The 17,582-nt window shown below is 32.3% G+C and overlaps 2 protein-coding genes across 4 annotated transcripts in view; both read left to right on the forward strand.

Annotated features, from left to right (window-relative positions):
- LOC120777402 overlaps window positions 1-696 on the forward strand; it is a 235,534-nt gene extending 234,838 nt beyond the window's left edge. For both annotated transcript variants that reach the window (XM_040108701.1, XM_040108700.1), the window contains one exon: window positions 490-696. The gene's annotated coding sequence lies outside the window, so the exon portion shown is untranslated. The remainder of the gene's footprint in view (window positions 1-489) is intronic.
- Window positions 697-9,787: 9,091 nt separating this feature from the next.
- LOC120777962 (mitochondrial uncoupling protein Bmcp-like) lies at window positions 9,788-16,418 on the forward strand. Of its 2 annotated transcripts, none has more exons than XM_040109579.1 (6): window positions 9,788-10,121; window positions 10,539-10,686; window positions 12,540-12,959; window positions 13,024-13,084; window positions 15,898-15,996; window positions 16,135-16,418. In XM_040109579.1, exons 1-6 carry the CDS (start codon window positions 9,950-9,952, stop codon window positions 16,249-16,251), a joined length of 1,017 nt encoding a protein of 338 aa, XP_039965513.1. In that variant the 5' UTR covers window positions 9,788-9,949; the 3' UTR covers window positions 16,252-16,418. The 2 variants fall into 2 exon arrangements, with proteins under 2 accessions (XP_039965513.1, XP_039965515.1); XM_040109581.1 differs by lacking the exon at window positions 9,788-10,121 and adding an exon at window positions 10,325-10,457.
- Window positions 16,419-17,582: the final 1,164 nt, after the last annotated feature.

The following is a 17,582-nucleotide window of genomic DNA, read 5'->3' on the forward strand; positions in this document are numbered from 1 at the left end:
ATTATACTGAATCCGAAAATCAAAAAAATAATGAAATTATAAAGCTCTATTACGAACTTTAGCAAAATAACAAAGGTAGAATTCGAAAAACATTAGCACTAGCAAGGTTATAATATTTAATTGGAATGATCTACTAAAAACACTTTAGCTTTCACAAAATCATAAAAGCTCTATTAAGAGCTTTCACAAAATAGTAATCAATTAATACCAAAAAAAAAACAAAATATTTCAAAAACATTATATTTAATTTGAATAACTTATTAAAAGCACTTGACGTTTCACAAAATCATAAAAGCTCTATTAAGAGCTTTCACAGAATTGTAATCTATTGATACCAAAAAACAAAATATTTAAAAAATAATTTGATTTAAGTTGAATAATATATTAAAAGCACTTTAAGCTTGCACTAAAGTCTGTAAGCCTTCTCGAAAGCTTTTCATTTCAGAAATATTTTTTCATTAAACGTTCTTCAACTTTTCTTCATTACAGGACTGTACAAAATTTAACAACAACAAATTTAGTGGACATCTACGCGCAGGGTGATCGTTAAGAGATTTATAGTACCCAAATCTCTTGGCGTTGAGCACGAAAATTCTCAGCATGTATTTTGCAAAAGCATGACAGAATTTTTTTTGTCGGATAATCAACGCAACTTGTATATAAATTATAAATAAATAATTAATTTAATTTAATGTAATTGTAATTGATTGAAATTGAAGGAAATTATTTTTAATGATTAATGATTACAGATATTATAATGTGTAACAGTAAAAATATTAGCAAAAAATGTGTAATAACAAATATAGAAAACACTTAAGTAAAAAAGATTTGTAATTTTAAGCCTAAAATATAAAATTGTAACAAAAAGTAAAAAATCTTACGGTAAATAGCTAAGCAGTTAGTGTTAGCCTAAGGTATGTATGCTCCTTTTTTTACAACCAACCATTGAATTAAGCGAGTAAACAAAATAATGAAATTTATAAAGAGAAAATGTAAAATTTTTTGAAATAGAACTTCTTTTATATTAAGATTTTAATAGAAAGAAACTTACATATATATTTGAAATACAAGTTTAAATATAAATGATTTTACCAGCTTAAATCAATAAAGAGTAATAGATGATTTCTCACTTCAATTACTTTTCTTGCATTTTTATCTTTCTTTTCCTTGAATGCTTTGTTAACAACATAACTATTACTGTAAAGAGTAGAGTAAAAAAGAAAAATACTGATAACGAGTTTTCACAAAATATTTGGTAGCTTTTGTGGATTGTTGTCTGCGATAATCACTACAAATAAAAATTTCTCTGTACTCAAATTTTAAAGCTTTCATATATTTTATTTGAATGCTGTTAAAAAAGTTGTTTATAACTCAAAGTTTATATATTAGCATGCGAAATGATGAGCTTTCGATTGTTCCCATTTATACAAGTTGAAATTATGAAAGCTTTTAACATCAAAAGCTCACTTCAGAAGCTTTCGTATAGATGAACTTACGCTGTTTGAAAATTTGGAGAATTTGAAATTCTGAAAGCTTTTAATTTCAAACCTCGCTTAGCGTTTTATATAAAGCAGTTGAAACTCATAAAAGCTGCTAAATACATGGAAACCGTTACGCCAAGAACATAATGTGCATCAAAACTCAAAGGAAACTGTTAAAATGAGACAACAAAAACTGTAGAACTGCAACGCCTAGTAATAGGCAATATTCCAATACAGATGTATCCAATAGTAATACAAGTCAATGTCAACGGCAATGACATACCTAAAAAGTTACTTCCAAAATGGGAAACTAAAGTTTTTAGACGTAAAACAAAAGGAAAAAAAATACAACAAAAATTCAAAACTGTAAAATAAACGCACTTTGTGTGCATAAAGCAGGGCAGTGCAATAATTAATTAAAGCGAGGTCGTAAAATACAGTTTGATTTTAATAAACTAAATCGATTATAATAAACAAAATCTTAGCGAGAAAAATTCCATAACAGCTATTAGTTATTTTGAAAAAAATATATTAAATTAAATAGTGCAAAACTCAAAAATCCATTAACAGTAGTAAAATAATGAGATACTAAAGCCATATAAAGCAAGAAACCAGAACTCAATTAAATATAATAATAAAAAACAACAACAACAAACAAGGGATGTAAATAGTTGACAATACAGCATATTATAAATCGCAAAAATAACACTTACTTAAAAATACATAATACTATTAAAGGATAATTGATGATATTGAAAGGCAGTTACAAAAACAAAATTATTAGAAGGCAGTCATTGAGAATTTTAAAAATTTTGGTTATAGTACATTGAATTCATTCAAGCATTCATAATTTGTTCAAAGATGCCTAATTAGTTCAAAGCTCATCAACTTGAAACTTTAAAAGCATGATTTTTTCTTCCTTAGACAAAAATCGTTTAATGAAAATAATATTTTGTAAAGTCACTTCAAGCCATGATTAAACATCACATAATGAGTAGAGCTGAAATTTCACAATTCATGAAAAATAACATAAAATGATGAATTATAAGAGATTTTGCGATTCTAACACATCATATCATAAAACATCAAAACATCACGTGATACAACAGCGCATGCTTAAAAATCATAAGCAGAAAGTTATAAAAAAGAAAAAAAGAAAAAGGGCTAATAGTGCAACATCGCTTGAAAAAATCACGTTTTCCGTCAGTCACCAACAAATATCACAAGATTCGTAGGAGCGTCACTGAGTTGCATTTAAAGTAGGAAAGTTCGTATTTTTTTGAATACTACATATAAACTCGGCATTTTTATAGCTTTTGAGATTTCAATACATCACATCATGAGACATAACTTGATCAGACATCGTATGATGATCACATCTTTATATAATTTTTTAGCTTTTGAGATTTCAATACATCACATCATGAGACATCACTTGATCAGACATCGTATTATGATCACATCTTTATATAATTTTTTAGCTTTTGAGTTTTCAATACATCACATCATGAGATATCACTTGATCAGACATCGTATGATGATCGCATCTTCCTCAGATTTTTAAAATTTTTTTAACATATCTGCCATAATTTTCATAAAAATCACTTAATATGACAACACTTCAAAAAATATAGCTAGAAGATATCAAATATCATACGGTTATGAGAAAAATTTCGATTTTGCTGATTTTATGATCACACATTTATACATACTATGCTCAAGAATCGCGAGATCAGGAATCACATGCATACACATCATGTGAAAATGAAAAAATAGCGTTATCTTAGAAAATCAAATGATATTATCTTTCATACAAAACGTCATACCATTTAGTAACATCAACACAATTCCGCAGCTCGCGGCAGCTTAAATTGGCGCCTAATTGCCATATATATAAAATATATATTTTAATATGTTGTTATTATAGGTTAGGACCATTATACCAAGCAAAACATTATTTTTTTTATAAATATTTCAAAATTGTCATCACGTGATAAAAATATGACATCACCTGCAACAAATTCTGCAAGTGTGATAGGCATTTTTCCTTCCGCTGCTCACATTTAAACAATTCTAGCTCATTATTGTACCATATTGTTTGCACCAGCAACTCTAATCATATCACGTCACACTATAGTCACATCACCTGTATATCAATATCACTTATTATATACGGAAATATATCCAGATATATAAAAAGCATTAACAATATATCATTTTCATTTTTCATTGTCATGTTATGATATGTCATATCAGCAATACAATTTTTTTCACAAAAAAACAAAACTCCTCGTCACATCACTTGCATATTCAAAGCGTTCCACAACAATTTAGAAAATAATCACTACAAACGCCATAAAATCATAAAAAAATAGAATCATCAAAAATATTTATAAACTAACAATATCGTACATACCGTTACCACATACGACAACTTCAACTCCAACACATTACTAACTCCGCAGCGAACCAATCATACTAAGTACGAGCAAATCAAGTCCAATCAGTCACGTCAACACCACTAAAATAAGCAAAGGGAAATATGAGACACAAAAGACAATACGAATTCTGTTTTAATTTTTGATTTTATACAAGAAAGCGTAAGCAAAATAAAGAAATTTAAAAATTGTTCTGAGAACGAGATAAACTAGACAAATGATGTGGCCACATACAAAGAAATATACATATATAATAAATAAAATAAACTGAAAAGCGCGCTCTCCAAAACAAGCGAAATAAAAAATTCCACACTAAACTATTTTCTACTAAGAACTTATATAATTACTAAACAATATGCATACAAATATTTTAAATAAAAAAAGTAATTAAAAACTCATAAAAGAGAGTAGTTGAAAATAAACTTGATGAAAATCCAAAAAAATATACTGGCTAAAGCTTGAAATTAAAGAAAATATTATAAAAGTATTATTAACTAAAAGCAAAAACAATAAAGTTGCCACTTAGGCGCAAAAGAATATTCAAACAAACATACAAATGAATCAACTCAAATTTTTTGCGATTAAAGCTTAAACGTTAGTACTTCCCGCCGTTTGAACAATTTTTGTAAAAAACAAAAACATAATTAAAATACAAAAAATATATTTCAACTGAATTTACCTACAAAAAATAAACACTCAAATAACAGTACATAGCGTTAGTTGAGAAGGCGCACACATTTGAAAAACTTTCTTTAACTATTTAGATTTTTTTCGGTAATTTAGATGACTTACAACATAAAATTTATTAAAAGTAATATAAAGAAAAAATAAAATAATATAAACTAAAAAGCTATTATTACAAAAACAAAATTAAAAAATAACAAATAAGTGGCAGCTTGCGCCAACAAACAGCACTTTAAAGCTGTGGTTGACTGTAATGTTGAGTTTTGTGTGATGTGACGAAGAATTCTAAACGAACCTAGCTGACTTTTTTACAACAAATGCACTAAAGTGAGGTTAAGGTGTTTTGCTTGTTTCGGTATACTAAATACGAAACTGCTGCTTGCACAAAAATGTGGCAAAAACAAAATTAGGCAACAAATGGACAATATTGAAATAAGTTATTTACAAGTTTAAGCAAGTTTCTGTCGAACTTTTGGACAGCTGTCAGTGATTTGTCAATTTTCAGACTTCAATAAAATATATATAATATATTACTTGTAGGTATTGACAGCTGTCATAACATATTAATTAAAGTTTACAAATTTCAAATTCTAAATGTCAATTTCTTTCAAACATAAATCAGTTAAGTATGAGCTTTCATAAAAGCGCAATATCAGTTGGATGTCAATTTTAAGTGTAATGAGAAAAATACACTTATATAGCAATGAAAAAATAATAAAATTTATGCCTAAGAAGGAATGAGTGAAAGAAGCTGGAAAGGTGTGAGATTTGAGTTGCAATTTTCGAAAGTTAAAAGCAAAACAAGAAAGTTAAAAATTATAAAATCAATAAAACAAATTTTAAATGATTTTTCACTGTATTTAGAAAACAGTTTTAAATATGATATATACTTAGTATTTTATACATAATTTTAAAATTTTTTTCACAATTCCAAACAATACTGATATTCTATAACACTAATTTGTGAAAGTCATTTTTACTAATTTTGGCTCAAAGTAGTGGATTTAAACGCTAAAAATTAATTTAAATACATTTTTTAACCAAACATTTATTGAAAAAAGCTTAAATTTCGTTTAAGCTTTGTTTTTTATTAAAATGTTATGAAAAAAAGTTTAAAATTAAATAAATTTTAAATAAAAAAGTATTTAGAAACAGCATCTCAAATAAAATGTGTCTCAAAAATTAGTAAAAGTACAGAATTAATTATTAAATATTTGTTGTATAAAATGTCACAATTTTAGCCAACTACTGTTTAAAAATGTTGGAAAAAATTTAAAAAAGTAAATAGTCAAATAAAATATAAATTTATTAGCATAAATTTGGCAGTGAAACCCAAAACAAATACAAATAGTAAAACAACCGTCAACAGTAACAACATTAGCGCATTAAAAAATACATCTGGTAACGCTTAAGCGTGGTAGAACAATGTCATACATACTTTGATGAATATGGAAAGGTTTAGAATGTCTTGAAAAATAGGTTATTTCTGCTAGTTTAAATAAAAATTTCTTGGAAGAAATGCAGAAAAATAAATATTAAATTTGAAAATGTTTACTTTACTTGAGGTGATGCCTTGCTCTTAAAAAATGTTTTATTATTACAATTTTAGTTTTTACTTTTACAAACTACTACTTACTACTTTTTATAAGTGTTGACTGTATAAAAAACACTGCTACTTTTTTTGGCAATACTGTCAGAGCTTTAGAATGACATTGAAAACTCAGTATAATGTTGAAATGTGGTAACAGTAAGGGAAAGTGTGACTTTTAGACGTTCTTGGAAATTTTCAAAGCGTATAATTTTTGTAAACTAAATTTCTTTTGAATTTTGAATTTCTAACTTTTAATATTAAAAGTTATTTGAGCTAGTTTTTTTTTAATTTAATTTTAATGAAATTTTTTTTAATCGAGGTGAATATAAAGTATGAGCTAACAACTCGCTTTGATTTCTAATTTTCAGCCACGGACTCTTTTAAATAAAATTTTTGCTTGTAAACTACAATAAATGTACTAATGCAGAGAAAGAAATATAAAGAATACATTTTAAAATATATATACATACATATATAAATATCACTACCGACAAAAAAGCATTTCGTGTACTCGTCTCTCAAATGTATGTATGTTTAGACAAATGATTAGGCAAAATTGGACAAAAAATATTATTAAAAATTCAAAACATAATCAAGAAATTTACAAAAGGTATGGCAATGCTGGTAGTAGATTAGAAGCGTACAATTGAACAAGTGAAACAGCAAAAGCAAGTAAAAGCTTATGATGGCATGTTGAACAAGTGGAACAGCTGGTAAACGTCAAATGATTGACAGCAAATAGCAGTTAGAAAATTAACTAAACTGTTTAGAAACTAAACTGCATTAGCAACAAAATAGTAAAGTTAAAAAATTAAAATTACAAAACAAAAATAAGCTACAATTTACAGGCATGTAGCTTAATTTGAACAAAATGTATATGCAAACCAGAATGGTGATGTAAAATTTGCTGAGAAAAGGCGAGCAATTGCATTTATATTTTTAATTAATAACTATGTTACATTTTTTATTAAAAACTAACCAATACAAATGCAACTTGCATAAGTTTAAATTAAAACGTTAATTTATAACAATTTGAGAAACTTAGTAAAAAAAACTAAACAATTTTCTTAAATGCAATTAATTTAAAGTGAAAAAATAATATTATTTAAAATAATAATGAGTAAAATAATTGAGAAAAATATCATTAAAAAGAAAACTGCGTAGAAATTTTAGACATTGTTGCACAAAACAATGTTATAGGCGGGGCAAAAGCGGCAAAAGCAAAGCAACTACACAGACACATACAGCAAATAAAGAAACAATTAATTATAAATGTGTAAGTTTGTAGTGTTAGTACACGTAACAGCATATTTGATAGGTTATAAGCAGAACGCAGGAAGGCATGCTAGTTGATTGGACAATTTGTGCGCGCTAGTGTAGTTGAATATAAGAGACATAGTAGAAAAAACAGTGCGCGCACAAACAATCGAAACAGTTAGTAGTTGGCAAGGGACAAGCACTGATATCGAAAACGAAAATTATTAGGCAAACACAGCATAACAAGAAAAAATAATCAATCAACTGTTAATTTTAAACAATTGTACGTGCATTTAACAGTGCAGGCAAGTTAAGGAATTTGTATAGTGTGCGGGCTAAATATAATTAAATACGATGGTATGCATACGGTTGATAATTAAATAAAAATAATAATATTAATTATAATTAAATAAAGTAATTAAATTTAATTGAATTGTATTTGAAGAACAGTTATAAAGCATTAATATGTAATTGAGATGTGCATTTGAATGGATGGTTTAAGTAAAACAAAAAATTAAAATTAAAAATAATTAAAAAAACACAAAGATATTATATACAAAAAATATAATATTGAAAGTAAATTGCTTAGCTTTGTGTTAAATTGCTGTTAAATGTATAAGTATCAATTGAAAATAATAATAAATATTTAAAAACGATATAAACTGAATACTATTAAAATGAAATAAAACACAGAAACACAAACGTACATAAACCAATGAAAAACAATAAAGAATTGTGAAAAATATACCAAAAAAATATTTAAAAATAAATTTGTTTATTTTACTTTAAAGCAATGAGGGAAGGGAAAAAATTTAGGGTGTTCGGTCATCGTCATCGATTGGGGAGTCGGGTTCGCCTTCTCCTGGCGTTGTACTTTCACTGCCATTCAGCAGGGTGGAGAAGTGTTTCCTCCATAATTTTAGTATGCTTTGGGCATCGATCACTAGATCACCTTTGGGGGTTCTACAGGAGTATGCTCTGGTCTTGAAACTTTCTGTTAGCCGCCGCATGATTTCGTAGAATTTTCGAGCATTACCCCTGTCGGCCAGCTTGTCAAGCTCTTCATACTCACGCATTTCATCCTCTTTCTTTTTCTGCCTGCAAATGCGTCTTGCTTCCCTCTTCAACTCTCGGTATCTCACGTGTTGTGGTCGATCGTAACGTTGCAAGGTAGGCATTCTGTTTTCTCTCCACTGCGATACGGCATTCCTCGTCGTACCAGCAGCTCTTTTGCATTTTCCGAAAATCAGTGGTTTCGGTAGCAGCTGTACGTAAGAAGTTTGAAATGCCGTCCCACAGTTCCCTTATACCGAGTTGTTGACGAGTGCTCTCAGAGAGCAGGAATGCAAGCCGAGTAGAAAATCGTTCGGCTGTCTGTTGTGATTGCAGCTTCTCGACGTGCGTTTTTGCTGCAGGCGGGTGCGAATCTTGGCTGCAACAAGGTAGTGGTCCGAGTCGATGTTAGGACCTCGGAGCGTACGCACGTTTAGAACACTGGAGACGTGTCTTTCGTCTATCACAACATTGGATATTTGCTAGCATTCAACCTGCAATAATTGATAGGAAATTATTGTTTTGGAACAATTCAACGATGTGATGTTATATGAAAAGTGCATAATATTAGTGAAATTCATTAAAAGTATAAAAATTGGCTAATTAAAATTGGTGAATTTGTAAATTTTAAATACAATAAGCTTAACTATAAGTCAGCGGTAAGGGAATGCTATTTTATATTCCAGCCATTTAAAAAAATAATAAATTACACACTACCAAAATTTGCATTGCATTTACAATAAACTTTTATATGTATTGCAGCCCACCCACATAATTAGCACCAACTACTTGTTTGCTCACAAAAATCGCTTTAAATGAACCACTAACATTACACAGAAATTACATCATACAAATAGCTTCATTATTATGAAACATTTATGATTTTCACAAATCTTTGTGAAACAAGAAAACAAAAGCACGGTTCGAAAAATAACTAACGGAAGCTGTCAATTGAACAGTTAAGGAAAATACAACAAGTGGTGTAATCGGAAGAAGAGACACAAATTTATCGATAATAGCGAGAAAAACATTGAAAATTTTTTAAGTAATATGGCAAAAAAATTAAACAGTAAAGTCAAATTGACATATTTTTACTTTTATTGTAATTTCGGGTCTACAATGTATATTTATTTGCCTAAATTTCAAAACTTTTTTAAATAATTTTATATTTACATTTTAAATACATCGAACAAATATGCAACCATGTTCCATAGCATTGACTGAACACACCACATTTCAAACAGCTGATTGCAATTCTCTACATTGAATATACTCCACAGAATATTTGCAAAATTCTAATCTAACCTAATAGACATAAAGAGTTTTTTAAGTAGCTCAGTGGTTATTTATAAATGGGAACAAAACGCCAATAAACACTGAGTAAATACATATTATACGCATAACATATTAATAAATTTACTAAGGGAAACGTTACGGGAATTGTGATGCAAGGAGTAGGCACTGCGACGACGGATTTTACACAGCCGCAACCACATCATCTGCAGCAGCAACAGCTACAAACACAAACACGACGGAAGCAGCAAGTGCCCATGAATAATGTAAATGATTGGAGGCCATTCGTTTACGGTGGACTAGCGTCAATAACAGCGGAATTTGGTAAGTGCCTTACGTTTGTTGTGGCAAGGGCGCAGCAAAGAAGCTTAAAATTGCATAAACGGTAGTAAACAAAGTATCCTTTGATTGTGCTCAGGCAACGGCGCCTGTCACCAGCTGGCATGACGCAAGTATTTACAAGTGCATAATTTGTGCCTACAAGCCGTTATGAGCGGGTAAACAATTGCTGTATGTACTTAAATAGCAGAGCAATTGAGTAGGTAGTTGCTTTCGCGAAATTTGTGCTGTGCTGCTAATTGACGTCGATGCTAGCACAGCGCAATGACACGCTTATCTCGTGCTTATTGCTTATATACACAGCATATACGTGCCGCTTGTGTATGTAAATAATAGTATTTTATTATAGAGTTGTTTTATTTGTTTTATATAAATGCATTTTTTTCACATTATAATCCACAGGTACTTTTCCGATTGACACCACGAAAACGCGCCTCCAAATTCAAGGTCAAAAAATTGATCAAACATTCTCGCAGCTAAGATATCGTGGCATGACCGATGCCTTTATAAAAATTTCACAAGAAGAGGGCCTTCGTGCCCTCTACTCAGGGTAAGTGCTATTATGAAGCCATAAGTATATATGTTTTTGTGTGCATAAGCTTGCTTGTAGAATAATTTCGAATGTAATAAAATGCTTGTATTAAAATCAAGTTTTATTAAATACGTCTGTGTGGGTGCAAAGTATGAACAAATGTATTAATGTGTTACATATTATAAGTTATGGAAATCAGAAAACAGATTTTTAACAACTGTTTAATGAGAAAATATTTTTTATTCTGTATTGCTATATGATTAGGGGATTCACAAGTCGTGGTACTTCTTGTATATTTCTATATTTGTATTACTGCTTAAGTAATATTGTGAAGTTCGGTTTGTAATAAATGTCTGAAATTGTATTCAGTGCGTAATTTATTTTTCTTTATCAATCAGCTGTTTCTGTTTATGATAAAATGTGCAAAAGTAATTATTAAGGAGAAGTAAGGTCCTTTTAAAAATTCAAAAATATATTTATACACAACATTATTGAAATATGCATTAATTCCGTCTATTAAGTACAAAAAATTTATTTAGTACGAAAACAAGAAACATATGCGTCTACACTTCAACTGCATATGCGCAGATATCTTCTGTTTATCAGTAGACAAAATTTTCCACATTACTATTAATAGAACCAGCACACAGGTCTTCACTAGCTAATACCAGCCACGATTGAATATTTCAATTTCACATTTGAACCGTATTTAAATAAGTTAAATGACGGGTATTAAGCACTTAAGACGATAAGCTTTAGTAATTGATGATTGAATGGCATTATCAGCTGCTAAAGACAAAAAAATCATGACTATCACGTGTTGCACGCAAAATTGTATACTTTAAATGAAAAATGAGCTAACAACGATAAGAAATATAGATATGTAATTAGCTTCATACTTATGTATGTGAAAAGTAATGAGTTTTTGCACGTTTCGTGTACGTAACGGCGTAAGAGTTTACGAGGTTATTTAAATTTAACCCGTAGATAAAGAATATTATGAAGGAGCCTTAACTAAGCTGCTTATCCTATCGTTTTCCCCTCCCTTTCAATTCGTTACGCTTATGCTCATTAGCAAGTGATTAGCGTCACTTTAAACAAACTTATTTTCACATTTTTTTTAATTTATTGCAACTATTGTTTATTGTATGAGTTTACCTTTATCAACAATCTATCGTTCGCTATTTGCTATTAGTTGTTTATTAAGGGGCTTGTTCGCACTGAAAATTATAGGTAGTCATAATAAATGAAAATTTATAAACAGCAAAGTGATTAAATTGTTTGATAGTCAACATGATTTTGCTGTTGTTGAAAATAAAGCGGTGAATTTAATTGGTAAACACAAAACTTTTAGTCTATGCACAGAGTTCCGAATTTTTTAATCAACAAATTTTGGAATAAAAATTTAATTTTAATTTTTTTTTAGTTAAAAATTTAAATTCCATTTTTTAAATCTTCTTTAAGAAAATAAAATATTTTAAGTAACAAAAAAAATATTTATTCAATTAAATTTTAATTTTTATTCAAGAAGTTAAAATGAAATATATAGATATTTCTAACCAAATGCCTATGATTAACAGCAATTAAATATAAATACTACAAAAATACCTTAACTAACCTATTCAAAAAATAACCAAAGCGTTATAAAGCGAAAAAGTTTTGATTATAATAAAATTAGTAAAAATTGAAAGTGGGTTTAAAAGTTTGATGCATTGTTTTTAACTCATTATTTACAACCCTGGTTATAGGTTAAGATATTTTGAAAATGTTTATTAATAATTGTAAAGATAACATTATTTCACATATACAATGTAAAATACTCAAAATAATACTCAAAAATACTCAATATGTCTAAATTTGCCTCCCCACAGCATCTGGCCTGCCGTGCTGCGTCAAGCTACCTACGGCACCATCAAATTCGGCACTTATTATACGCTCAAAAAATACGCGCATAACTACGGTTTACTTGTGGATCATGAAACCGGTGCCGAACGTGTGTGGGCGAATATTTTGTGTGCGGCGACGGCGGGTGCTGTCTCCTCGGCCATAGCCAATCCGACTGATGTGTTGAAAGTGCGTATGCAGGTGCAGGGCAAAGCGGCGCATCAGCATGGCTTGATAGGATCATTCCTGGAAATCTACCGTTATGAGGGTGTGCGCGGGCTATGGCGCGGTGTTGGGCCAACAGCGCAGCGCGCTGTCGTTATTGCCTCGGTAGAGTTGCCTGTTTATGACTTTTGTAAAATGCAATTGATGACTGCATTTGGCGATCATGTGGCGAATCATTTTGTGTGAGTGTGCTGTGTGATTTAGAAAATGTATTTAAATTAATTTTATATTACTTTGTAATTGCAGCTCCAGCTTTATAGCCAGTTTGGGCAGCGCCATCGCCTCCACGCCAATCGATGTGATAAGGGTATAAACAATTGTTTACATAATTTTTCGACACTAAGCAGGTTATATTAAGAGCTGAGTCGATTTAGTTGTGGTTGTTGTTCTAACGGTTATCAATCTCCGTTAGGATGGTAAGGGTTATCCATGTTGTCGTCGATGTCATCTAGCGGGAGTCCCAGGAAACGTGCTGTTTCGACGGAGTCGGACCAAAGATGAGTAGGGTTGGTAAGACATGCAAAGAGGTGGCCTGTGTCATGCGGAGACTCGTTGCATGCAGGACATATACTGGATATGTCGGGGTCTATTCTGGATAAGTAGGCGTTTAACCTGCTACAATATCCAGAACGAAGCTGCGCTAGCGTCACTCGCGTTTCTCGCGGCAACTCGAGCTCTTCGTCTGCGATGGGTCTTGGTTTGACTCCAAGAACGCCATACTCTGAAAGGGAGTCGGTGAAGGTGTTGATAGCTCCACTGTGAATGGCGGTCAGTACCTGTCGGAAGTTAGTTGCGTCCGAAGTCCGAAAGGTGATTTCTACAAAAACATCCTAGCAGGAACTGCTTGGAGAGGAGTTCAATATGCTCCTTAACTGGAAGCAAGAGCAGGAGGAAACGAGAAAGGTCGGAGAGATAGCCGTTTACTTTTGAACATATGCCATCGATTCCATTGCCCGACGTCAATGTTGTGCAATCATCAGCGTACGAGGTTATGGAAACTCCCTCTGGTGGCTGTGGGAGTTTCGAAATGTAGAAGTTAAACAGAAGCGGGGAAAAAACACCACCCTGCTGAATCCCCTATTTAATTCACCTCGGTTTAGATGTTTCACCTCGAAATAGTACGGATGATTATTGTCGACCGCTCAGGTGTGTAGTTCATGGTCCACCTCTTCAGTCCTGGAGGAAGCGTAGTTTTTTCGATGTCCTGCAGTAGCGTTGTGTGGTTGAATGTGTCAAAAGCTTTCGACAAGTCCAATGCTACGAGGATCGTTCTAATTATCTCACAGGGTGGTTTCTGGTTGAGGCCAAGAACTATCTGAGCGTTTATGACGCTAAGTGCTGTGGTGGTGCTGTGCACTTTTCGGAATCCATGCTTCTGGCTGGCTAGGCACAGATGGTGAGTGAAGGTTGGAAGTAGCAAGGCCTCATGTGTCTTCACTACTGGGGAGAAGAGAGTTATCGGACGATAAGACTCCCCTTTTTTGTCGGGTTTCCCAGGTTTCAGTAGTGGGACCACTCTTCCGACTTTCCACACCTCAGGTATTTGAAGAGTGGTCAGCGGCAGGTTGAGGACCTTGGTGAGATAACTTACTCCCGCCGAGCCTAGATGCTTTAGCATTAGCATGTTGTCTACCGAAAGGTGCAGTGTAAATTGCCGGCTAAAATAGCTCGCGCACTACTTCGGGTTCGAAGAGGCATGACCATTGAATTAAACTTCAACTCGGTCGTCATGTCTCTTCGGGTTAGACATAGCCTTGACAGTAGCCCAAAGTTTACTCACACCGGTGTAGAGGTTACAGGACTTCAGGTGGTCTATCCATTTCGTCCGCTTGTGATGGTTTACCATTCGCCGAATATCCAAATTGAGATCCCTTACTCGGGGATCCTCGGGATCGGCATGACGAAAGGTATCGCGCTCATTAGCTAAACCGGCTGCTTCGGCTGGGAAATAGGCGCAGATTTCCGCTATTCTTCCAGCCCGGATGAAGCGAGCGTTAGCTGCTGCGATCACCTTGCGTAAACGACGTTTGCCAACGGATACGTCTGCAGGAATGGGTAGAGCGTTGAAGGTCTCGGTAAATTCTGTGAAGCCGACCCAGTTAGCTTTGTTAAAGTTAAAGAAGGTGCGGTTGTCCACAGAAACAAAATCTGGAGGTTTCTCGACCGAGATAATTATGGGCAGATGGTCTGATGCGAGAGTTAGCACAGGTCGCCGGGTTATGCTATTTATCAGATCACCACTAGCAATGGTGATATCGAGCGAGTGAGAGCTATATTGCCTGTTTGAGCTCCTGAGGACCGTGGATGTCGTCTGTTGGCCACTCGGGGTGAGTGGCGGCGAGGCGCGCGAACTATGTGCATATTGCACAGCCGTAGAGACAAGTGTCGCAGTATTACGTTGGCAACACGTACTCGTGGTCCACTCCCTGTGAGTCTTAAGGCCTGAGCAGGTCTTAAGATGACTCCATCCATTGCATGTGTTACACCTGGCCGAGGTGGAGTTTGGATTGAGCCGTTTTGCGCACACGCAGCAAAAAAATTCCTCCGGGCCCGGGTTGGACTCAATGCCAGCACGAGTAAGGAGGATACGGAGCAATCCTGCTGCAAAGCATTGCTCCAATGACGACAAACATTGATTAACACTTACCGATCCAAACGGGGTTAGATTGCCGAAAAAACAGATAAAATCCGAGTCAATTCCGGTGCGTAGAACCGGCTGTCGTGGGAATTGGAGTCGATTTAGTCATGTTCGCCTGTCTGTCCGTTTGTATATATGCAAGCTAAACCCCCAATTTGTGAGATATTAATCTGAAATTTTTCGCGTACGCTCTTTTTCCTCAACGAATTGCTTATTGGTACCCTTGATATTGGAACACTATAGCTATAGCTGCGATACAAATTGATCGATCAAAGTACTTGTGTGGAAAACTGTTACATATATTTGACAAGATATCCTCACGTAGTTTGGGATGGATTATTTTCCAACGCAATGTTACAATCGTCTATTATTTTATTAATCCGATCTGAGCCAGTACAGTGTATACGTTCTCAGATTTAGTTATACATATAAGAATGAGTAAAAAATACTTTTTAATTTATGACTTGTAATTTGCTTTGCAGACGCGTCTCATGAATCAAAAGCATTTGACGGTTGTTAATGGTGTGGCGGTGGCGAATACGCAAAAGCTTTATAAAGGCAGTTTCGACTGCGCGGTGCAGGTGTGTACGACAAAATTTATATTTTTAACTGTTTCAAAATATGTTTGCAACAATTCTGTATAAAAATGTATATATTATATAATTATTCTAATTTTCTATAATTCCTGTAAAATAAATTATTTATTTATTTCTTCTTAGACTGTCCGCAACGAAGGCATATTAGCGCTTTACAAAGGCTTCATACCCACCTGGGTGCGCATGGGCCCTTGGAATATCATATTTTTCATAACCTACGAACAATTGAAGAAACTCTAAAACATTTCATCCACATCTTTGTACAGTACAAGCCGCATTTACAAAGACTTTTCAAATCAAAACATTTTCTTATGCATAAGTAGCGTTAATCATGTGAAGCCAAAAAGCAAAAGGTAGCCTGTAAGCTTATAGTATATAGATATAGCATGTTTATAACGGAACGCATTACTAACAAAGTAATACAAAGAAATTTAAAATATATTAGCGAAATGTTAATATGTTACTTTAGTAATAGCAAAGCAACAATACTAGTAACATAAAATCGTAATTTGTACTTTGTTATAGCGCCAAGCCACTGCTATAATCCATACTAACCAGTGCGTGCTAACGCAATGTTAGCAACTAAATTTATTGCTGTGCAAAAAGTTGCTAAATATGATAAAAAAAAATGCAAGATTGCAAAATATTGTTAACTATTTCTTACACTAGTAATAAGGTATTAGTTATATTAACCAGTTCAATTTGTTAGCGTATTGAAGTGGCATTGTTTCCTTTAATTATAAAGTAAGTAGCACAAATGTATTACGATAAGTCGTACCACTAATATTTTGCATAAATACATGTATACATACAAACATATGTCGGGACATAGGTGTGTGAGTTAAGTTAAGTAAATATATGTGTACTAAAGATTTTTTACTTTACGCTTTACGAAAATTAATTATTTATATTTTAAATGTATTAATTCATTGCTTGCATTTTACCGCTACTACCACAAAAACAACAATTTAACAATAGCTCTAACTGCTGTCCGAAATTTATTAAGTTTAAATTGTGAAAAAAAAATTTATTTTCATATTTTATATTTCTGCATTTTTTATATTAATTCCACAGCGCGACTATATATTTACAATGTAAGCTTTTATAAGCATTTCACATATATTTTAAAGCTTTATATATATATAAAATGTTTACGCGTATATTTTTACATTATTATATTAACTATTTTTGTTGGCGATATGTTATTATTATATATACTAATTGTAGCCGCCTCGATATTTAAAAATATCTTTAACTTTACTCTTACTTTCTAAGCACTCAAACATGTTGTTACGTGATTTCACTATTGTGAAGTAGCTAAAAATAAACGAAAATTTGTTTAAAGAGCAGCAGCGAAACTGGAAAATTGTTAAAAAAAAGGATCTAAGCAGCGGTAGGGGCACACCTAGTGTGAACTTAAAATAAAAGAAAACTATTTTTTCTCATAATTCAAAATCTTAAATCAATATTTCAAATTGTTTTCGAGTTACAGCCTTCTAAAATATAAACGCTCAGCTCAATCACAATCATTAAATGCGTTTTCCCGAAACATCATTCATTAAACTTGCTTG

Source organism: Bactrocera tryoni, chromosome 5, assembly GCF_016617805.1.
Source record: "Bactrocera tryoni isolate S06 chromosome 5, CSIRO_BtryS06_freeze2, whole genome shotgun sequence".
NCBI classification, from domain to species: Eukaryota; Metazoa; Arthropoda; class Insecta; order Diptera; family Tephritidae; genus Bactrocera; species Bactrocera tryoni.